Source organism: Crotalus tigris, unplaced genomic scaffold, assembly GCF_016545835.1.
Source record: "Crotalus tigris isolate CLP2741 ecotype Arizona unplaced genomic scaffold, ASM1654583v1 scf7180000018656.1905471916:244674, whole genome shotgun sequence".
NCBI classification, from domain to species: Eukaryota; Metazoa; Chordata; class Lepidosauria; order Squamata; family Viperidae; genus Crotalus; species Crotalus tigris.
Genome location: NW_024097129.1, coordinates 72,185 through 95,884, shown reverse-complemented (window position 1 = coordinate 95,884; position 23,700 = coordinate 72,185). Strand labels below are relative to the sequence as shown.

Here is a 23,700-nt window from a genome sequence, read left to right as displayed (position 1 = left end):
ACACACACACACACATACACACACATGAGGTCTATAAATCTTTCTGGGCCAAAGGGAAACCGAGGCAGGAAAGCCGACCCGGGGGGGGGGGCTTGTGAAATGCGGACCAATTTCTAAAAGCTTTGCTGCTGCTTCCGCTGCGGGAATTATTTGATTTTCTGTCAATTATTTATTCCGGCGACTGGCAAAAGGGTTAGGCTGGCCGAGGCAGGTTGGCGTGACTGGGATCGCCAAGGTCGGTGGTGGTGGTGGAGACACAAAGCCAAAAGGCCGCCCTGGCTTTCGAAAGGACACGCGGGGGCCGTGGGCCAGATCTTCAGGAGGAGCCCACCCCCCCAATGAAATGCCCCCAATGCTTTTGAGTTGTGCGCCCACCCCCCCCCCTGGATTCAACCACTGCAAGCACAGAGGGTTTGCGTTGCTTCACTTGGTGGCCTCCAGACCAGACAAAACCAGCAGGGGAAATGAATGGCTTACATGGGCAGTCCCCAGACGCGGCAACTTTTACGACGTGTGGACTTCAACGCCCACAATTCCCCCCTCCCCCCTCCCCCAGCCAGCCATGGCTGGCTGGGGGGGGGGAATTGTGAGCGTTGAAGTCCACACGTCCGTAAAAGTTGCCGTGTTTGGTGGAATCTCCCCTGGCCAGGATACGGAAGTTGCCAGCCCACTCTCTCCATGCTCAACCAGGTCTGGAATGAATATCTGACCCAAAACCGTACAATGTCTGACACAAGGTGGTGTAAAAGAGGGAGAACCGCCGAGGCTTCCCACCCCTGCAAATTTAAGAGAAAAAAAACAAACAAGGAAAGCAGAACAGAAGCAAGAAAAAAAACCAAAAACCCCAGAACAAACGCAGTGCTGGGATTTCCAAAACTCCCTAGTCGAACAGTTGCCTCCCTTCCGAGATTTGACCAACATCTAGAGCAGTGGTTCTCCACCTGGGGGTCGGGACCCCATTTGGGGTCGAACGACCATTTCACGGGGGTTCGCCAAACAAGGCTGTCCGCCATTTTCCCCCCTTTTCTTTGGCCACGCCCCTGGCACCCGGTGATGTATAAGTGGTTGGGGGTCACCACAACATGGGGAAGTGTATTATGGGGTCGCGGCATTGGAAAGGTTGAGAACCGCTGATCTAGAGGACGGGACAACTTAGAAATACAGCCCAGGTTTATAAGACCATCTGCTCAACTTCCACGGCCCCCCGCTTCCGATGTGTTCCTCCCCTGGAAAGCACTTGCCGACCAAAAAGACAATTAAAAAAAAAAAAAAGTGGTTTTCCAACCGTTTTCCCCAGCGACTCAATTAACCTTCGGCAACCCCAACTTTGGTGGGAAAAAAAAAACTCTGATTTCCTCGTCTTACGGAAGGGACACAGCCTGGCGGACGTTGTCAGCCGAGCATCGGACGGCAGGAAGCTGGCGCTAGAAGCAGAAAAGCTCCCTTGCTCCGGAGAAAACGCACAAGACGATCACGGCACACCCACGCCAACACAAACACAGCCGCGCCTAAGTAAGGGAGAGTCTACCGTGGAAAGGGCTCTCCGGAGACCCAGCTGCCGTTCTTTGGGGCTGCTGTCCCATCACAAAACGTCCAGCTTTTGGGGGAGCAAGTTGGGGTGGTGGTAAGGGGACCTAAATGACACCCCCCCCACACACAAACACAAACACTGACCTAGAAGCCCGGCCTTTAGGGAAGGGTGGGATGCAGGCCTCTTTCTCCAAAACCAGCTATCCAAAGGCCGTTACTCCAGCGGAGAAGACCCCCTCCCCTTTACGGCAGGGACGCCAGAGCATTCATTCAAGAGGACCCTTCCCATCTTCACCCCCCCCCAGCCCTTTCAACACCCCCCCCTCCCCAGCCAAGTGCCAGGGCCCCAGCCCTCTGCAAGCCCAGGGACCCACTCTTTTGACTTCAAAACCATAAAATGGGAGACTGGGGGCAGGAGGGGGGGAGAGGAGGAAGGAAAAAACCCCCCAAAAAACAGCCCTTGGCTTTGGGAAAGACCCATCTCGGAAGCAGATCCGGCCGGGGAGGCTAGCCCCAGCGGTAGCAGAGCGTGGCGGCTCCGTGAGAACCCCACTTGAGAAAAAGACAGCTGTGCCCCTCGCCCGACAGTGGGTTTCCTGCCCGTTTGGCACTGCCCAGGCTTTGGTCCACCGGCCCAAACTGGGCTGTCTCCACCTGGCTGGAGACGTCGCCAAAGGTCAGAGCGGCTGACAGACAACCTGACATTTCAAACATTGTAAACAACGATTCTCGGTACACACAGACACGCACACGCAAGACAACAAACAAAATCGTTTGTTTTTTTAAAAAAAGGGGTCGCCTCGAACAGGGATCAAGGTCAACGTGACCCTCACTCAGATCCAGCTTATTGCCACGTCAGTCTTTCAGGGAAGCTACGGGAAGGAGGATCCGGAAGCGGGGAGGAAGCGTCATCTCCAGCAGGCATGGAGAGAATCACACGAAATTCTTTGCCATCCACGTCGCGTCTCTAAATGCTAAAAGGGGGGGGGGAGAGAAGGGAAAGGACGCCCGTCGTACGTCTTACGTTCATATTATTTAGGGCTTTGCTTTGCCTTGAAATGCCGCCGAGGCGAGCCAAGCGAGGAATATTTTACAAATATTCCCCAGGAGTTGTCCAAAGAGATCCGAGTCTCGGGAATCGCAAAAGTAGGGAGAGAGAGAGAGAGAAAGAAAAAAAAAAAACACGTTTCCATAGGACCGAGCGCCTCTTTCGCTCCAAACTGGTTGCGTGGGAACCCGGAGCAGATGAGCTTTCTTGGAACCAAAACACAGGAGGGGCGATTTTGGCAAATACAAAAATAAAATAAAAATAAAAAAGCTCCTCGAACACTGCTGGCAAATTGAAACAAACAAACAAAACAAACCGACAAACGGCAGCACACCGAGGGGTCCGTCACTCGGCAGAAAAAAGGCCGCGGGCGCCTTTGGGACGCCCTCCCCGCTGCTTCTAAAACTCTAAAAATCGCCCTTTTGAACAAACCGACAGAAGACAGCGCAAAAGCCCCATTTCAGCCTATTCCTTTACAAAAAAAAAACCTTTAAAAAAAGCCTTAACCTGCCCCCCCATTTTGAGACCAGATTCGGCATTTTCTCTTTTCTTTTTACACCGTAAATACATATAGGTACATACGTACAGACACCGACCGGTGACCTGCAGGTATGCGTGGAAAACGGACACAGCATACAATACGGTAGTCCTTACGGTCCGACCCAATCAAACACTGGAAAAGGACCGGGAGCCGGAACCGAGAACCGGAACCGAAAAACGCCGGGGAAGCATCTTCCGCAGCACAAGTGTCAGAAATCCCGCCGAACCACCTTGACGTGCCAGAAATGCACCCACCCCACCCCCTTCCGAGACACGGCACGGGCATTTGGCAGGTGGCAAAACTGTCCCCTGGCAGAGGGGTGGGGGGAGGGAAAGCCTCCGCCCCCCCCGATACGGCTCGGCTGCCGGAAGCCTTCGGCGGCTGCGGCGGGCAGGTGGTGGCACAGGGCGATGGCACAGTCTCAGACACACAAACGCGCAGCCCCGTGGAAGAGGCTGCAGGTCCAACGGAAATAAGCGCTGCGTCCGTTCCAGGCGCGCGTCTTCCCCCCCCTCCAAGTGTATTCCTTAAAGACGAGCCGAAGCCCCCCCCCCCCCGCCGAAGACTCTCTTGCTCTCCAACGAGGCTGGAACGAGAAGACGGAGGCCAACGTAGTCTGGGGATCAAATCCGGCATCGAGTCCTGTTTTCGCTCAAAGGGGTTCGGTGCAAAAAGGGGGGGGGAAAGCTGGGGGGAGGACGGCGGCCAGAGGCGAGCGCTCAGCTGAAGCCCAAAAGGAGAAACCGAGTCATGGAGGGGCGTCGACGTCGGCAGCGTCGACAGCAGCAGCAGCAGCAGCAGCGAGGGTGTTCCTAGCGCGTGGCCGGTTCCCTAAGGCAGTGCGCTCTGGGGCGAAACGGGAGAGTAAGGCAGCGGCCGCAGTTCGGGGAGGGGGGGTGGGTGCCCCCTCTCCTAACCCCAGAGAGGCAGGGGGTGCCGGTTCCCCAAAGAGAAGCGGGTGGGTTCTGCTCCCGGGGCCGAGGGTCACGTGGCCACCGCCTCCAGGTAGCTCTGCAGCTTGCGGACGGTGGTCTCGTCCAGGGAGAAGAGGTCGAAGTCGAACGTGGTGTTGGTGACGTTGAAGTGGCCCGTCTCCTCGATCAGGTTGACGATCTGGGACAGAGGGGGAGGGGAGGGTTAGGGTTAAGGCCCCGCCCCCACCCCCGACGGGCACGCCCCCGATTTGCCCCCCCCCTTCGCTTAGGGACCCGGGCGAAGATAACACGGCACGGGGAGAGGTTGTTTGGGGACTGTTATTTCCACACTTGGGATTGTGGGGGGGGGGGAAGGGATGCCCTCTGAAGGAAGGAAGAAAGGAAGGAAGGAAGGAAGGGAAAGGAGAAGAGAGGAGAGGAAAGGAAGGGAACGGAAAGGAAAGAAAGAAGAGGAAGGGAAAGAAAGGAGATGAAAGGAAAGAAAGAAGAGGAAGGGAAAGAAAGGAAAGAAAAGGAAAGGAGAGGAAAGGAAAGAAAGAAGAGGAAGGGAAAGAAAGGAAAGGGAAAGGAAGGGAAAGGACAGGAAGGGAAAGGAAAGAAAGAAGAGGAAGGGAAAGAAAGGAAAGGGAAAGGAAGGGAAAGAAAGGAAAGAAAAGGAAAGGAAAGAAAGAAGAGGAAGGGAACAAGAGGAAAGGAAGGGAAAGGAAAGAAAGAAGAGGAAGGGAAAGAAAGGAAAGAAAAGGAAAGGAAAGAAAGAAGAAAGGAAAGGAAAGGAAAGAAGAGGAAGGGAAAGAAAGGAGAGGAGAGGAGAGGAAAGGAGAGCTAAGGTGCAGTGGTTAGGATGCAGGATTGCAGGCTGACTCTGCCCACTGCCAGGAGTTCGATCCTGACCGTCTCAAAGTCGACTCAGCCTTCCGTCCTTCCGAGTCAGTCAAATGAGGACCCAGACTGTTGGGGGCAAGGAGGCCGACACTGTAAACCGCTTAGAGAGGGCGGTGAAAGCGCTGTGAAGCGGGATATAAGTCTTAAGTGCTACGGCTATTGCTAAACGATTTGCGGCGTCCATCTTACCACTGCGCCACCAGGGCTTTGCTTTTGGCCTGCTGCCTGCAACCTTTGGGCCAGGCAATTCTAAAAATGTATTCCCCCCCCCCTCCTCTGATTGACAGGAGTCTGTCACTTCAAGAAGCCCGGGTAGGATCCTGGCCTCCCTCATCACCCCAGACCCGCTTCTCACCTGCTGTAGCACGTTACGTTCTCGTAGAGCCATCAGCCGCCGGTGAAGCTCCACCAACTCATCCGTGTAGGCCTGGGGGGGGGAGGGGGGAGGAAGAGAAGACCAATTAGGAGGCTTTAACTGGGGGGGGGGTGTCCCTTGGTGATCTCTCAGCTTGATTTCTGGCAGACGTTTCATCAGCCGAGCCAGGTGACGTCATCACTCCTAACCTGATGAGGTTACCTAGTTGGGTCATGAAACATCTGCAAGAAAAGCACTAAGCTCAGAGGGCAACAAGGACCCCTCACAGTTCGACCCTGAGCCACAATATTCTCTTTTATTGGCTCCACCTGCTTCGGTCCCATGGCTTTTGTGAAATGAGGGCAAGGCCCAAATTTGACAAGGACAGCCTCTGGTATTGGGTTGGAGAACGGAATGGAACGGAATGGAACAGAATAGAATAAAATAGAGAATAGAACAGAGAATACAATAATGGAATAGAGAATAGAACAGAGAATAGAAAATAGAATAGAGAATAGAATAATAGAACAGAACACAGAATAAATAGAATAAAGAATACAGAATAGAATAGAACATAGAATAGAATAATAGAATAGAGAATAGTACAGAGAATAGAATAGAGAATAGAATAGAATAAATGGAATAGAATAATAAAATAGAATAGATAATAGAAAAAAGAATAGAACAGAGAATACAATAATAGAGAATAGAAAATAGAATAGAAAATAGAATAGAATGGAGAATAATAGAATAGAAGAAAGAGTACAGAATAGAATAGAACATAGAATAGAAAATAGAATAAGGAACAGAGAATAGAATAGAATAATAGAGAATAGAACAGAAAATAGAATAAACAATAAAACAGAGAATAGAATAAACAATAGAACAAAGAATAGAATAAATAGAGAATAGAATAAATGGAATAGAATAATAGAATAGAATAGATAATAAAGAATAGAACAGAGAATAGAATGAATGGAGAATAGAATAAATGGAATAGAACAGAATAATAGAATAGAGAATAATTGAACAGAATAGAGAGCAGAACAGAGAATAGAATAGAGAATGGAATAGAATAGAGAATATAATAATAGTAGTAGTAATAATAATAATAATAATAATAATAACAACAACAAGAAGTAGTTGGAAGGGACCTTGGAGGTCATGTAGTCCATCTCTGTTCTAATTGAATAGAACAGAGAATAGAATAATTAATGGCATAGAACAGAATTAAAATAGAACAGAACAGAATAGCAGAGTTGGAAGGGACCTTGGAGGTCATCTAGTCCAACCCCCTGCTCAGGTAAGGAGACCCTCTACCATTCCAGACAAACGGCTGTCCAGTCTCTCCTTAAAAAGCCTCCAATAGGGCGACTGCTGGGGTGGGGAAGGCCCCAGACCGGAAACCGGGAGACGGGGAGTTCCAGTCCCGCCTCCTTAGGCCCAAAGCCCGCCAGGGGATTCTGGGCCTTCACCCCCTCGGAGCCCCCCAGACAGGAGAAGGGCTAAACCACTTCTGAAAAACGTGGCCAGGAAAACGGGACAGACTTACCCAAACACGAAATTTATATTGCTAAGTAAAACATTTGCTCAAGGGAGTTTTGGGCCACTTCACGGCCTTTCCTTGCCACCGTCGTTAAGCGAATCCTTGCGGTCGTTAAGTCAGGAACCCGGTGGCGAAGCGAATTCGGCTTCCCCGTTTTTGACTTGGCTCGCCAGAAGATCGCAAAAGGGGATCACAGAGGACACGGCGACCGTCGTAGCTACGAACCGGTTGCCGAGCATTTGAATTTTGATCACGTGACCGTGGGGAGGCGGCTGCCATGGTCGTTAAGTGTGAAAACGGGGGCGGAGGGCAGATAAGTCCCTTTTTTCAGGGTCGTTGTAAATTCGAACAGTCACTAAATGAACTGTTGTTAAGTCAAGAATTAGCACCCGAAAAGATTTAACAATATTTCTTTTTTTTCTCATCTCCTGCCTTTACAGGCAGTCCTCAATTTACGACCGTTCGATTAAGGACCGAAATTGTAACGGCGCTGGGGAAAAAAAAAGTGAATTATGACCGTCTCTCGCACTCACGGCCACCAGCGCAGAGTCCCTGAGGTCGCGGGATCAAAATTTGGGGGCACCGGCAACCAGCGTATACTTAGGATGGTTGCAGTGGCGAAGTGTCTGTGTGTCTCTGTTTGTGTGTGTGTGAGACATGATCATTCCAAGCCAGCGGTTCTCAACCTGTGGGTGGGGACCCCATTTGGGGTCAAACGACCATTTCACGGGGGTCGCCAAACAACACAGTCCGCCATTTTTTTCCCCTTTCCCTTACTTGTGCTACTCCCTTTTATTCTGTTGGCTTGTGAAAGCCAATAGAAGAGACTCTCTTGAATAGAGTCTAATTCTATTGGCTTTCCAAAGCCAATAGGAATTGTCCAGGCTGTCTCTGCCCTGCTGAGCCCGCCAAAAGTCCCATTCTGCAAACGGGGCTGCACCCGTTGAGTAGTCCTCGATTTACGACCGGTTGAGTAGTCCTCGACTTACGACCGGTTGGGGGTCGCGGCATTAAAAAGGTTGAGAACCACTGCTCTAAGCAAAGTCAATAGGGAAGGACTCAGATCCACTTAATGAACGTGCGATTCGTTTAACGGCCACGCAGTGTTCCGAACAGGCGTGGCTAAAAAAAGTTGGGCACGATTCGCTTTAACGACGTAGCAAGAGAAGTCCAAGGGTGGTCGTTAATTCGAGGACTACCTGTGAGTTCTCAGGCTGACGACGACCGGTTCCCCCTTTTTCCCCGCCCGCGGCACGAAGTCACCGGTGTGCCCCGTGGCGGAAAGGGGAGACCCTGCGTGGGTCAAACCCACCCACCCTGCTGGGAGGCTGACTGGCGGGGTCAGCAGCCAATTGGCATCAGGCAGCTGCCTCAGGACGGCCTCCAGGAAGAGGCTGGTAGGTTAACAGAATTTTGACTCAGAGCCCCCTCCAAGACAAAGGACCCCCCCAATAATCCCAGAGCCCCCGTCGGGCGGAGATACCTTGTCGTACGTCCCTTTTTTCAAGATTTTCTCCGGTTTATTGCAAGTCTCCGGACTTTTCCTCCCGGATAACTGAAAGCCAGTAGAGACAAAAAAAAATAAATCAGAAAAACCCAGAAACATTTCGTTTCCCAACTCCCCTGTGCAGAATACGACGGCAGCCCAGAATCTCCACGAATCAGCCAGAAAAGTTTTTAAGAGAGTCGTGTGTTTGTGTGTGTGTCCCATTTTACCACTTCCCTTTGTCGCAGTTTAAGGTCATTAAGTGAACCATGCGGTCGTTAAGCGGATCTGGCTCCCCCCCACTGAATTTGCTCGCAAAAGGGGATCACGCGGCTCCCCCCGGGGATGCTGCGACCGTCACAAGTACGAGTCATTTGCCAAGCGTCTGAAATTTGATCACTGTGACCCTGAGGTGGCTGCAACCGTCGTTAAGTGTGACAACTGGTCAAAAGTCGACTTTTTTCAAGGCCGCTGTGACTTCAAACCGTCACTAAACGAATGGCAGTAGCTCAAGGACTATCTGTACTCCTCCTTAGCCCTGACAGTCAGCCGCATCCTGCTGTTCTGCTCTCCTGGGAGATTGTCAGAGCGTGCAGTCTTATTGCGCGAGATAATCCAGGAGTAAACACAGTAAACACTGGTCTGTATTAAATAGTGGTTTATCTTACACTACCTACAATACACATTAACCAGGAACAATATAGATACACGTTCTAATAAGCAGGATCCAACAAATCACAATTACATCAGGAAATGGAAGAGAGAGAACACATCAGTGGAGTCCTCCCTTTTATACAGAGGCTCTTAAAGGGACACAGACCCTGCGGAGTCATTCCCATTATTACATCTTACATTACATAAGCTGGTTAACTCTTAAATATTACCTTGACAAGGATTAAAAAAATTGGTCAGGAATGAAGACAACCCCCCCCCCATTGCTCCCACCACACAAAAAGCTGTGCAGGTAGTCCTTGATTTACAAGTTTGTTTAGTGACCGTTCAAAGTTATTAACGGCACTGAAAAAAATTGACTTACAACCCTTTTTCACACGTGAACTTTGCTGCAGGATCCCTCAAAATTCAGACGCCTGGCAATTGGCTCCTAGTTAAGGGAAGCCAGATTCACTTAACGACCGTGTGGCTCACCTAACAACCGCGGGGATTCACTTAACGGTGATAAGAAAGGTTTTGAAAGAGAGCGAAACTCACTCAACAAATTTCTGACTTAGCAGCCTAAATTCTGGGATCACAATTGAGGACAACCTGTATCGCAACATCCCAGGTGCTGGGCCAAGCAAAGTCTTCCCCTGGAAGATGCCCACCAACCGTCCCTTGGATTCCGCTGTGGCCGATCCTGTGTGTTCTGGCAGTCACCCCTACCCTGATGCCTCGGTGGGGTCTGCTAAGCTTGACCCCTTGAGGGGGCCTTCTGGCGGGTCTACAACACCACTCGCCACGGCCCACTGGCTGCGGGCAACCTGGCAGCGGGACAGCTGGGACAATCCACGTGAGGCAACCCAGCGGAATTGAGGCCACCGGCCACCGTTTCTTGCACCTTATTTCCATTTGGGTCCATGGAAACGACGTCCAAGAAACGGTGACAGGTGATATTGATCGTGCCGAGGTATCCCATGTCTGGAATTATCCTGCGGCAAGTTGGCCAGGGCAAATGGGCCACGCTGGGTTGGCCGTAAGATGGCCAGGGGGAGATGGCCACGGGGGAGATGGCCACGGCAGGTTGGCTGCAGAGAGATGGCCGCAACAAAATGGCCACGGCGAGATGGCCACACTGGGTTGCCCATAACAAGACGGCCACGCGAGCAGGCTGCAGGGAGATGGCCACGGCGAGATGGCCACACCGGGTTGCCCATGAGAAGATGGCCACGTGAGCAGGCTGCGAAGAGATGGCCACAACGAAATGGCCATGGCGAGATGGCCACACCGGGTTGCCCAAAACAAGACGGCCACGAGAGCAGGCTGCGGGGAGATGGCCACAGCACGTTGGCTGCAGGGAGAACGGCACAACGCTAAGGCCGTGGCAAGATGGCGACGGGGAGTGGACTCCGGTGAGATGGTCACGACCAAATGGCCACAGGGAGGTGGCTGCAGCGAGTTGCCCCATTCTGTTTCTAGCTGGGGAAGACCCCCCCCCTAATCTTTGGGCTGGCCCGGTTCCAGGGAGCAGCAGAGTGGACTCCCCCCCTTCCCACATGAATTCAGTTCCACAAAGAAGTCAGGAGGGGCTGGGTGTTCCCGATCCAGGTTGCTTTTCATGCACTCCACGTTCCGACGAGCCCCTTCCCCTATCTGGGCAAAGGGGAGGGGTGCCCTCCTCCACACACACACACACCCTCCTTGTGGCTCCAGCAGAGGGGCTGAGGCTGGTTCAGAGGGCTGGACGTGGACGCTGACCTTATTGTTAGCTGAGGGGACCTTTTGCCTGGGCGGCGTGTCTCGGCTGGGCAGGCAGGAGTCCCCACTGTTGTCGGTGTCGCTGTCGCTGTGGCTGAGTCTGAAAAAAAGGGAGGGTTGAGAATCAGGGGAGAAGTTGGGGTGGGGACAGACAGAGCCCACCCCCCCCCCCCAAGTAGGAAGGCAGGCAGAGGTTAGGAAAGGCCCCAGAAACCGCTTCATAAAGGCTTGCAGAGAGGACGGGAGGTGAGCTGGGAGACACACACACACACACACCACACCCCCGCAAAAGAAGGGCATTGGATGCCGTTCACCCTCTCACCTGGCCTCTCTGCTGATGGGGGTGGACTTGACCGCCACTTCCTCTCCAGAAGAACTGTCGTCATCGTCCGATTCTTCCGACTGCAGGTCCTCCACCATGGAACGCAGCGGCCCTGGAGGCAGGAAGCCCAGCCGTTAAAACAAAACAAAACAAAACAAAAATAAGGGGGGGGGGGAACTGGAGAAGAAGTCCCAAAGGGGCTTTTATTTTTTTCAATGAGGCAACTGGACTTCTTTGCTTTTTGTTTTTTTTGTTTTGTTTTGAAGACGTTTTGCTTCTCCTCCCAGAAGCTTCTTCGGCTCTGACCGGATGGTGGGGAAGGGAAGGATTTATACTCCTTGCAGAGAGCTGGTCATTTGCCTTCCTTTAGAGAGGCGTTGAAGCTACTTGGAGATTTATGTGTGTCATTACGGAACTTTCTTATTATTCTTTGAAGACGTTTCGCTTCTCATCCCAGAAGCTTCTTTGGCTCTGACTGGATGGTGGGGAAGGGAAGGATTTATACTGCTTGCAGAGAGATGGTCATTTGCCTTCCTTTAGAGAGTCATTGAGGCCACTTGGAGGTTTATCTCTGTGTCCTCAGGGCGAGTGGTGCAAATGGGGTTGGAGCTTGAACAGTCCCAAGAAGGCTCCACTTCCATTTGCACCCCTCAGGTGACCCTGAGGACACAGGTAAACCTCCAGGTGGCCTCAACGACTCTCTAAAAGGATGCAAATAGAATAGAAAATAGAATAGAATAGAATAGAAATACAGAATAGAATAGAAATATAGAATAGAAATACAGAATAGAATAGAAATATAGAATAGAAATACAGAATAGAATAGAATAGAATATTGAGAATAGAATAGAATAATTATATGACTAGTCCTTTCCACAGTTCCAAGAAGGCTCCACCCCCATTTGTACCCCTCAGGTGACCCTGAGGACACAGGTAAACCTCCAAGTGGCCTCAACGACTCTCCGAAAGAAGGCAAATGACCGGCTGTTTGCCAGGAGTATAAATCCTCCCGTTCTCCACCCTCCAGTCAGAGCTGAAGAAGCCTCTTGGGAGCCAGATGATGTTGTCAGGAGTTCCAAAAAAGGTTCCACACCCACTCAGGTATTTTTGGCAGGCCAAATGGGAACCCCAGTCCAGCCTTATAAGAGTTAACGGCTTGTCTATCCATTTCGTTTTTCTGTTTTTCTCATCCGATTCTCCCCCGGGCTGCTCCTTTTTTCAAAGGGGTCTTTTATTGGGCAGGGGTGACCCGGTTAAGATCTGCAAAGCAGCCTGCAGGTTTGAGGGAGGCAGCAGATCCTCCTCCCACACCTGAGCACAGGCCTCTGCAGACGCCTCCGTGCGGGGAGAGGGCCAGCGGGAAGTGGCTTTGCAGCTAGCCCAGGCCCCCAATTTCTCAGCAGGAGGTACAAATTATTTATTTTAAAAAAGAAAGAAAAAACTTAACCCCAAGGACGAAAGGAGCTAAGCCTCCAGAGGTTGGGGGTGGTGGGGGCATTAGGGACCCATTTGCTCTATTTCCTGTCTTCCCCAATGAGGAAAAAAAAATATGCACTGGGAAACTTGAAAACTGTCCGGGAGAGACGAGGGGATAATAATTCCTCATTTCAGCTCCTTGCCCAAGAGGTCCTGAAGACGCTCACGGCCTCGGACAAGGCAGAGCATCCACAGGATTTGGGACGAGTTGTGGTCTAAGACCGGGGGTGGGGGGGTGGGGTCTCAGCCTGGGCAACTTTAAGGTGGCTGGACTTCAACTCCCAGAATTCTGAGAGCTGAAGTCCACCCATTTAAAATTTAGTTTAATTCTCCGTGCTGGCTTAGGAATTCTGGGAATTGAAGTCCACCTGTCTTAAAGTTGGTTTAATTCCCCATTCTGGCTGGGGAATTCTGGGAGTTGAAGTCCACCCATTTAAAATTTAGTTTGATTCTCCATGCTGGCTTAGGAATTCTGGGAGTTGAAGTCCACCCATTTAAAATTTAGTTTAATTCTCCGTGCTGGCTTAGGAATTCTGGGAATTGAAGTCCACCCATTTAAAATTGTTTATTTCTCCATGCTGGCTTAGGAATTCTGGGAATTGCACCTGTCTTAAAGTTGGTTTAATTCCCCATTCTGGCTGGGGAATTCTGAGAGTTGAAGTCCATCCCTTTAAAATTTAGTTTAATTCTCCATGCTGGCTTAGGAATTCTGGGAATTGAAGTCCACCTGTCTTAAAGTTGGTTTAATTCCCCATTCTGGCTGGGGAATTCTGGGAGTTGAAGTCCATCCATTTAAAATTTAGTTTATTTCTCCGTGCTGGCTGGGGAATTCTGGGAGTTGAAGTCCACCATCTTAAAGTTGGTGTAATTCTCCCTGATGGCTATGGAATTCTGGGAGTTGACGTCCACCCAAGGTTGGGAAATTCTGGCCTAAGCGATCAAGGTCCCCAAGGGCTGCCCAGGCTTAATCCAGGCCTAGGCCTGGGGGTGGGGGGGGGGAAGGGGCAAGCGACCCCAAGCCACGCACCTTGACGGTGGTTCTGAGACGGCTCAAAATCAGAATCGGAGCTGGAGTCGGAGCTGGAGCTGGAGTTGGAAGGACTGGATACGGCAGACTTTGCCACCCCCCAGAAAAGGAACAAGAAGAGAGATGAATGTCATTAAAAGGGGGGAGCCCCCTGCCTCTTCTTTTCATTTCATTCATTCATGGTTAGCTAGCATATTTTCCCATCCACTAGGCTAGTATTGTCTGCTTTAACTCTAGAAGTGACATGCAGGCTAAATAAACATGTTTGCTTCTTCATATATGGCAAGCAAGAACATTCGACGTTAGCAGTCTTGACTCATTCATTCATTCATTCATCCATCCGTCTATGGAGATTCTCCGTCGTCCACGTCACGGTTGTCCCGAAGGTGCTTTTTCAGGACTTTCTGGTTTTCCTTTGAAGACCTTTCACTCCTCATCCAGGAAGCTTCTTCAGTTCTGACTGGATGGTAGAGAAAGGGAAGGATTGATACTCCTTGCAGACTGCTGGTCATTTGCCTTATTTTGGAGAGTCGTTGAGGCCACCTGGAGCTTTGTCTGTGTCCTCAGCGTCACCTGAGGGGTGCAAATGAGTGTGGAGACTCCTTGGAACTGCTGAGGGGACGGTGTGGTGGACTGGAGGTGGATGATGTCCTCAGCAGTTCCAAGAAAGCTCCACACCCACTTGCACCACTCTGGTGACCCCGAGAAACCTCCAAGTGGCCTCAACGACTCTCTCAAAGGAGGCAAATGACCAGCGGTCTGCAAGGAGTATAAATCCTTCCCTTCCCCACCATCCAGTCAGAGCGGAAGAAGCTTCTTGGAGGAGAAGGGAAACATCTTCAAAGAAAAACAAGGAAGTTTCAATTGTCTCCTGAAAAAAGCAACTTTGGGACATTCATTCATTCACTCACTCATCCATTCAATTCCTTCCTTCCTTCCTTCCTTCCTTCCTTCCTTCTTTCCTTCCTTCCTTCCTTCCTCCCCCCCAGCCTTTTGGTCTCCAGAGTTTTCTCCATTCACACGTGTCTTACAAGTAATCCTCATCTTATCACAATCAGGGCCAGAATGCCCGTCGCTAACCAAGGCGGCGGTGAACTGAGTTAAACCCAATTCTTGGACCTTTTGCCCAGTTGCTGAGCAAATCATGGGTTAAGCAAATCAGGTTAAGGCCATTAAGGAGATCTGGCTTCTCCTGGGGACTCTGGCTTGTCGGAAGCCGGCCGGGGATCCCACAACCTCAGAAGGCTGCCACAAATACATGCCGGTTGCCAAGTGATCTAATTTCGATCACACAGACTGTGTGTGTGTGTGTGTGTGTGGTGGGGGAGAATGCTAAGATGGATATAAGTACAAGGACCGGTTATAAGTTGCTTTGTTCAGGGCCGTTGCAGCTGAACTGGCTGCCGGGCGGATGGTCGTTCAGTCGAGGACTCCCTGGGTCCAGCGGCTTTCCAAGAGGACGGGCAGGTTGCCTCTTCTGTCGGAAACTGACTGGGACAATCCCAGAAGTCTCTTAAACCCGCCAGGAGGGGACATTCACAGGGGGGGGGGGAGGAGGGAAGGACACGAACGCAAGAAGGAGCCTTGCCGGAAGCTTCAGCCAGCCCGGGTCGATCCCGGGAACTGAGCGCCTGTTTCCTAAGCAATATACTAGCGCCTGAATGCGACCTAGGCGGTTCTCGACTTACGACCGCAACTGAGCCCAATGTTTCTGTCGTTAAGTGAGACGTCTGTTAAGTGCCTTCTCCCCCCATCCCCATTTTACGACGTGTCTGGCCGCAGCGGTTAAGCAAATCGCTGCAGTTGTTATTAAGTTAGGGACATGATCGCCACACAAATCGGGTCGGAAGGTCGCAAATTGTGAGATCACACGATCCTAGGAGACTGCAACCGTCGTCAAGACCAGGGGTAGGCCGCCTCGGCTCTTTTCTGATGCGTGGACTTCAACTCCCAGAATTCCTGAGCCAGCCATGCTGAGGGGAAAGGGAGAGGTTTCCAAGCTGAGCCAGGCTGGCTCAGGAATTCTGGGAGTTGAAGTCCACGAGTTATGAAGGGGCCATAGTTTCCCTCATGCTGGCTCAGGAATTCTGGGAGTTGAAGTCCACGAGTCATGAGGGGGGCCATAGTTCCCCCATGCTGGCTCAGGAATTCTGGGAGTTGAAGTCCACCAATCATGAAGGGGCCACAGTTCCCCCATGCTGACTCAGGAATTCTGGGAGTTGAAGTCCACGAGTCATGAGGGCGCCATAGTTCCCCCATGCTGGCTGAGGAATTCTGGGAGTTGAAGTCCACGAGTCCTGAGGGGGCCATAGTTCCCCCATGCTGGCTCAGGAATTCTGGGAGTTGAAGTCCACGAGTCCTGAGGGGGCCATAGTTCCCCCCATGCTGGCTCAGGAATTCTGGGAGTTGAAGTCCACGAGTCATGAAGTGGCCATAATTCCCCCATGTTGGCTCAGGAATTCTGGGAGTTGAAGTCCACGAGTCATGAGGGGGCCATAGTTCCCCCATGCTGGCTCAGGAATTCTGGGAGTTGAAGTCCACCAATCATGAAGGGGCCATAGTTCCCCCATGCTGGCTCAGGAATTCTGGGAGTTGAAGTCCACGAGTCATGAAGGGGCCATAGTTCCCCCATGCTGCTGGAATTCTCAGGAATTCATGGGAGGTTGAAGTTCATGAGTCATGAAGGGGCCATAGTTCCCCCATGTTGGCTGAGGAATTCTGGGAGTTGAAGTCCACCAGTCATGAGGGGGCCATAGTTCCCCCATGCTGGCTGAGGAATTCTGGGAGTTGAAGTCCACCAGTCATGAGGGGGCCATAGTTCCCCCATGCTGGCTCAGGAATTCTGGGAGTTGAAGTCCACGAGTCATGAAGTGGCCATAATTCCCCCATGTTGGCTCAGGAATTCTGGGAGTTGAAGTCCACAAGTCATGAGGGGGCCATAGTTCCCCCAGGCTGGCTCAGGAATTCTGGGAGTTGAAGTCCACGAGTCATGAAGTGGCCATAGTTACCCCATGCTGGCTGAGGAATTCTGGGAGTTGAAGTCCACGAGTCATAAAAGAGCCGAGGTTGCCTAACCCTGGTCAAGATGAACCAGCTGCCCGGCGTCTGAATTCTGATCTCATGACCGGGGAGACACCGCAATGCTCGTTAAGTACGTAAAAAGGGTCCTAAGTCGCTTCTTTCAGTGCCGTTGCAGCTTTGAGCGGTCGCTAAACGAACCGTCGTTAAGTCAGGGGTGGCCTGCATTTCTGCAGATAACGGGGGGATGGCTGGGGGGGGGGGAGAAGAGAGGGAACCTCCAATTCAGCTTTACGTTACTTCTGTAACTGCCTGAGCTTCATTCAAGTACGGGCAGTCCTCGCCTTACAGCAGTCCATTTAGTGACCGTTCAGAGTTACAGCGGCACGGGGATAAAGCCGCTCAGGGTCATTTTTCACCCTTACGACCGTTGCAGCAGCATTTCCCCCACCCCACGGTCACAAAACTCAGACAGCGGGCAACTGACTCGTATGTATGACGGTTGCGGGGTGTGTGTGTGTGTGTGTGTGAGACGTGACCGCATTTTATGACCTTCTGACAAGCGAAGTCAAGGGGGGGGGAAAGCCAGATTCGCTTAACGACCGTATGACTAACTTAGCGACGGCAGTGACTTGGTTAACCACGGCAGTAAGATCGTAACTTTTGTCACTTAGCAACAAAAAAAAAAAAATTGCGGGGGGGGGCTCAATTGCGATCATCTGTCAACGCTGCAAATATTGTCTATTCTTGCTTTTGACAATATGCAGAACTGTCTGGTAATTATGGGGTTAATACAGAGCAGAAGGGGGGTGGAGGGTAAAGCCCGGGAAAGAGAGAGGAAGGAAACCTTTGACCTTCACACTAATTGTCAACGCTGCAAATATTGTCTATTCTTGCTTTTGATAATATGCAGAACTGTCTGGTAATTATGGGGTTAATACAGAGCAGAAGGGGGGTGGAGGGTAAAGCCCGGGAAAGAGAGAGGAAGGAAACCTTTGACCTTCACACTAATTGGATAATGTGAGATATGACGGCTAATTTAGGGAGGGAACAGGCTGATAATTGAACTGCTCAGAGGAAGAGAACTTAGATCCTAGCATCCCTCCGTTGTGCCTGTGCCCACATTTTGTAACAATAAAAGACTTTTAGGAAAATCAATGCCCAGAAGTTCTTTGGAACGTTTCATTAGCCGGAACCACTGGTTCGTTGGGTGAGGGTTACCTGCAGGCACGTGGCAAAACCCCAACGGATGGGGGTCCTGCCCTTGCCAGGTGACCGAGTGGGGCAGCCGGCCAGGCCCGGGCGCTCACCTCTGACTTGACCGAGGCCTCGTCCTCCGAGTTGGACTCCTCGGCCACGGTCAGCTCCATGGGCTTCTTGACGGCCTTGGCCTCGCTCTCTGGCTTGGCCTTCTCGGCTTTGGCGCCGGGCAGCTTCTCCTTGGGCGGCTTCTTCTCCGCGTAGGAGGAGGAGGAGGTGGTGGTGGTGGTGTTGGTGGTCCGGTGGGCGTTGGTGGGGAGGGTCTTGGCCCCCTTGGAGCTGTTCTTCTTCGGCTTTTTGCCCGCGGGCTTGGGCGACTCCACCACCAAGGGCCGCTTGGCCGCGGGCTTCCCTTCGGAGGGCGGGGGCGCCCCCCCCTTGGGCGAGGCGTTCTCCAGCTTGTGCTCCTTCAGGGCCAGCTTGGCCTCCTTCAGGACGGCCTTGGGCACCGGCTTCTCCTCCTTCGGCCCTTTGTTCTCGGCCGCCGCGTGCTTCTTGGAGGGCTCCTTGGCGGCCTTGCCGGCTTCCCGCTCCGGGTCCCGCGAGGCGCTTTTGCTCTCCGAGTCTTTCCTGGGCCTCTCCCGGTGCTCCCGGGTGACTTTGTGGGGCTTGGAGAGCTTGCCCCCCTCTTTGCTCACCTCCTAGACACCAGGGGGGGGGGAGGGAAACAACAACCACAGAGTAAACAAGAGTTGGAAGGGACCTTGGAGGTCTTCTAGTCCACCCCCCTGCCGAAGCAGACCCTTCCGCCTCCTGCTCCAAATAACAAGAGTTGGAAGGGACCTTGGAGGCCTTCTAGTCCAGCCCCCTGCCGAAGCAGACCCTTCCTCCTTCTCCTGCTCCAAATAACAAGAGTTGGAAGGGACCTTGGAGGCCATCTAGTCCAGCCCCCTGCTCAGGCGTTGAAACCCTGTACCACTTCAAACAAATGGCTGTCTGGTCTCTTCTTAATAACCTCCAGTGATGGAGCACCCGTAGATTCTGGAGGCAGGTCGTTCCGCTGATTAATTGTTCTGACTGTCAGGAAATTCGTCCTCAGTTCTAGGTTGCTTCTCTCCTTGATGAGTTTCCTTCTTTCCTATCATTTTTCCTTCTTTCCTTCCTATCATTTTTTCCATCTCCTTCCTTCCTTCCTTCCTTCCTTCCTTCCTTCCTTCCTTCCTTCCTTCCTTCCTTCCTTCCTTCCTTCCCTCCCTCCCTCCCTCCCTCCCTGAATCATAGAATCCTAGGGCTGGAAGATACCTCAAAGGTCTTCAAGTCTGACCCCCTGCTCAGGCAGGAGACCCTAGACCAGTGTTTCCCAAACTTGACCATTTTAAGGCATGTGGACTTCAACTCCCAGAATTCCACAGCCAGCATTGCTGGCTGTGGAATTCTGGGAGTTGAAGTCCACATGCCTTAAAATGGTCAAGTTTGGGAAACACTGCCCTAGACCAGCGGTAGGCAAGCTCGGCTCTTTTATGACTCATGGACTTCAACTCCCAGAATTCTGGGAGTTGAAGTCCACGAGTCATAAAAGAGCCGAGCTTGCCTACCCCTGCCCAAGACCATTTCAGACAAATTATTGTCTAATCTTTTCTTTAAAACCTCCAGAGATGGAGCATCCACAACTTCTGGAGGCAAGTCGTTCCACCGGTTAATTCTCCTCACTGTCAACAAATTCCTGCTTAGTTCTAAGTTTTTTCCCTCCTTAATAAGTTTCCATCTGTTGCTTCCTGTCCTGGTTCTTTGGAAGATGGGTTGACACCCCCCCCCCTCTTCTTTGAGGCAGCCCCTGAGATACTGGAAGACTGCCATCGTGTCTCCCCTAGTCCTTCTCTTGGTTAAACTAGACATCCCCAATTCCTGCAAGGGCACAAAATCAGCAGCGGTTCACTTTGGGGACAACACAAAGACTTTGCATGGTCCAAGCGTCGGCTGAACAAGACTTTGCTCTTTGGAAGGACTAAGCCGTTACCTGCCCTTGGCGTGCAGGATGCTGGTTTTTAGGAGTAGCAACCGGAACACCAGATTAGACCGCTGGGAAACATAGCGCGCACCTTGAATTGTCTCACACAGGAGCCTGCCCTGCCTCTGCTTAAATACAGGCTGACTTACGGCTACCATTGAGCCCAAAACTGATGTGGCGAAGCGAGGCAGTGGGGTTAAGTGAGGTCTGTCCCATTTTACGCCCTTTTCTCGTCACAGATGTTAAGCAAGTAAACCTGGCTTCCCCAGTGACTTTGCTCGTCCGAACGTTGCAAAAGGGATCGCATGATCCCCCGGACACTGCGACCGTCGTAAACACGAGTCAGTCGCCAAGCGTCTGAATTCTGATCACGTGAGCCCTGGGGATGTAATAATAATAATAATAATAATGTTGGAAGGTACCTTGGAAGGTCATCTAGTCCAACCCCCTGCTCAGGCAGGAAACCCTACACCATTTCAGACAAATGGCTGTCCAGTGTCTGAGCATTCAGAGTTTCTGGAGGCAGGTAGTTCCAATGGTTAATTGTTCTCACTGTCAGGAAGTTTCTCCTTAGTTCCAGGTTGCTTCTCTCCTTGATGAGTTTCCATCTGTTGCTTCTTGTCCTGCCTTGTCCTGCTTTGGAGAATAGCTTGACTCCCTCTTCTTTGGGGCAGCCCCTGAGATACTGGAAGGCTGCTATCCTGTCCCCCCTCGTCCTTCTCTTCATTAAACTAGACATACCCAATTTCAGCCTCCAGTCCCCTGATCATCTTTGTTGCTCTTCTCTGTACTCTTTCTAGTGTCTCAACATCTTTTTTACACCGCGGTGACCAAACATGGATGCAGGATTCCAAGTGTGGCCTTACCAAGGTATTGTAGAGTGGTATTAATACTTCACGTGATCTTGATTCTATCCCTCTGTTAATGCAGCCCAGCACTGTGTTGGCCTTTTTTGGCAGCTGCAGCACACGGCTGGCTCCTATTTAGGTGATTGTCTACTAGGACTCCGAGATCCCTCTCACAGTTACTACTATTGAGCAAGGTACCCCCTATACTATACCTGTATAGTTTAGTAAGTGTGTGAAGTGTGAAAAATGGTCCTGTCGCGTTTTGCAGTGCTGGTGTCACTTTGGTCACTAAACAAACGGTTATAAGTCAAGGACTACCTTTGGAAAGAAAGAGACGCCAAATCCTGCTAAACTCACATTTGTTGAAAGACTACAACTGTTAAGAAATTCGGGCCAACTATTTCATTCTGCACTTTGGAACAAGAGAAAAAAAGTCGGACCTGTTTTCCACATCAGGACTTTTTAATTCCCAGAAAACAGCCACTGTGGTTTTCTCCTATTTTCTATTTCCCACGGGAAAACAACCACTTTCATTCCCCACTAAAGCAGTTTTCCAAACTCTTTGTCTTTGGGATATTATGCAATTACCTAGCGTCAATTAGGAGCTATTTCGAGAATTAACCGTGCCGAGGTTTTGTGGTGTCTTAAGGATAGTCATTTCCAATGGGCTTTCTTTCCTGAAAAACACCAGGTATGCATGTATCTGCGCCTCTGTTAATATGTTTAATTTCCCCTTTCCATTATTTTCATCATAGCCGTTAAAATTAAAAAAAAAAGGAAGGGTGGGAATTTTGGAGAAGGAGGGGGGAAGCGTATTTTAGACAGAACCTTCAAGGCAAAATGTATAGAAGGAAACCACAGCAAAAAAATAAATAAATTAACAAATAAGAAAACAATTCAGAAGTCAGTGCAAGAACACACAGTGGCCATCTTCAACCAGTTCAAAATTACAAAGGGATTGGGGGAAAAAACAACAATGACTTATGACAGTTTCATTAATCAAGGAGAGAAGCAACCTGGAACTAAGGAGAAACTTCCTGACAGTGAGAACAATTAACCAGCGGAACAACCTGCCTCCAGAAGCGGTAAATGCTCCAACACTGGAAGTTTTTAAGAAGAGACTGGACAGCCATTTGTCCGAAATGGTGTAGGGTTTCCTGCCTGAGCAGGGGGTTGGACTTGATGACCTCCAAGGTCCCTTCTAACTTTATTATTATTATTATTATTATTATATTATTACTTACAACCGTTGCAGCATCCCCCAAGGGTCACGTGAACAAAAACCCAGACGCCTGGGAACGGGCTCATACCTACGACAGCCGTGGTGTCTCCGGGGGTCACACGGTCCCGTTTTTGCAACCTTCTGACTGGCAAAACCAAGGGGGGAGGAAAGCTGGATTCATTTAACAACCGTGTTACTAACTGAAACGCCCGTGGCAGGAAAAATCGCAAAATGGGGGAACCGAAACCCACTTGACGAGGGTCTCGCCCGGCGAGGGACATGTCGGGCTGCGCTGTGGACGTTAAGCCGAGGACCGCCGGTGTCCCAGAGTGACTCACCTTTGATCCGTGGGATGGTTTGGACTTCTTAGGATCAGAGAAGGCCGAGAGGGGGATGGTAGGAAGCATGGGGTAGTCGGGGCTCGGCCTGGAGACGGCTTCTGCACCTTCCGGCATGACCATCACCTGCAAAGAGAGCAAGCGGTTATCGACCTTGGAAGTTCTGCTTCTCACCAGGCAAGATCTAGGACAGGGGTGGGCAACCGTGGCTCTTTTTTGACTCGTGGACTTCAACTCCCAGAATTCCTCAGCCAGCTATGCTGAGGTTTCCAAGCTGAGCCAGGCTGGCTGAGGAATTCTGGGAGTTGAAGTCCAGGAGCCATGAGGGGGCCATAGTTCCCCCATGCTGGCTCAGGAATTCTGGGAGTTGAAGTCCACAAGTGATAAAAGGGTTCCTTGTGCTGGCTGGGGAATTCTGGGAGTTGAAGTCCACCAGTCATAAAAGGATCATCGTTCCCCCATGCTGGGAGGAGAATTCTGGGAGTTGAAGTCCACGAGCCATGAGGGGGCCCTAGTTCCCCCATGCTGGCTGAGGAATTCTGGGAGTTGAAGTCCATGAGTCATGAAGGGGACCATAGTTCCCCCATGCTGGCTCAGGAATTCTGAGAGGAAGTCCATGAGTCATAAAAGAGCCAAGGTTGCCTACCCCTGGTCTAGACTAGAGTAAGGGGTTCCCAAACTTGGCCACATTCAGACTGGTGGACTCCCAACTCCCAGAATCCCCCAGCCAGCCAACTACGACACACGGAGTTATTATTAATAATAATAATTATTAAAAGGCCAGGGTGTCAAACGTATCTTCGAGGTCCCGTGCCCAGACAAAAGACACCTCCTTTGAAGATGGAAAACTTGATAGACAGAAAGAAAAAAAAAACCTCACCAAACCATTTTCGTTCTCCTAGTCCAGGGGTAGGCAACCTTGGCTCTTTTATGACTTGTGGACTTCAACTCCCAGAATTCCTGAACCAAGGAGTTGAAGTCCACGAGTCATATAATAGTAGTAAAGTAAAGTTGGAAGGGGTCTTGGAGGTCATCTAGTCCAATCCCCTGCTCAGGCAGGAAACCCTACACCATTTCAGACAAATGGCTGTCCAGTCTCTTCTTAAAAACTTCCAGTGTTGGAGCATTTACTGCTTCTGGAGGCAGGTTGTTCCCCTGGTTAATTGTTCTGTCAGGAAGTTTCTCCTTAGTTCTAGGTTGCTTCTCTCCTTGATGAGTTCCCATCTGTTGCTTCTTGTCTTGCCTTCAGGCGCTTTGGAGAATAGCTTGACTCCCTCTTCTTTAGGGCAGCCCCTGAGATACTGGAAGGCTGCTATCCTGTCCCCCCTCGTCCTTCTCTTCATTAAAGTAGACACACCCAATTCCAGCAACTGTTCCTTATATGTTTTGGCCTCCAGTCCCCTGATCCTTTTTGTTGCTCTTCTCTGCACTCTTTCTAGAGTCTCAGCATCTTTTTTACATCGTGGTGACCAAAACTGGATGCAGGATTCCAAGTGTGGCCTTACC

General features: G+C 50.9%; 1 protein-coding gene across 1 annotated transcript in view; it reads right to left on the bottom strand.

Annotated features, from left to right (window-relative positions):
- Nucleotides 1-1,861: 1,861 nt before the first annotated feature.
- MLLT1 (MLLT1 super elongation complex subunit) overlaps nucleotides 1,862-23,700 on the bottom strand; it is a 31,824-nt gene continuing 9,985 nt past the window's right edge. Inside the window, exons 5-12 of the mRNA XM_039355292.1 lie at nucleotides 22,195-22,320; nucleotides 17,889-18,479; nucleotides 13,561-13,648; nucleotides 11,058-11,169; nucleotides 10,736-10,835; nucleotides 8,321-8,392; nucleotides 5,292-5,363; nucleotides 1,862-4,232 (exon numbers count right to left, since the gene is read on the bottom strand). Of these exons, the coding sequence (XP_039211226.1) occupies nucleotides 4,104-4,232; nucleotides 5,292-5,363; nucleotides 8,321-8,392; nucleotides 10,736-10,835; nucleotides 11,058-11,169; nucleotides 13,561-13,648; nucleotides 17,889-18,479; nucleotides 22,195-22,320 (1,290 nt within the window). The 3' untranslated portion in view covers nucleotides 1,862-4,103. The remainder of the gene's footprint in view (nucleotides 4,233-5,291; nucleotides 5,364-8,320; nucleotides 8,393-10,735; nucleotides 10,836-11,057; nucleotides 11,170-13,560; nucleotides 13,649-17,888; nucleotides 18,480-22,194; nucleotides 22,321-23,700) is intronic.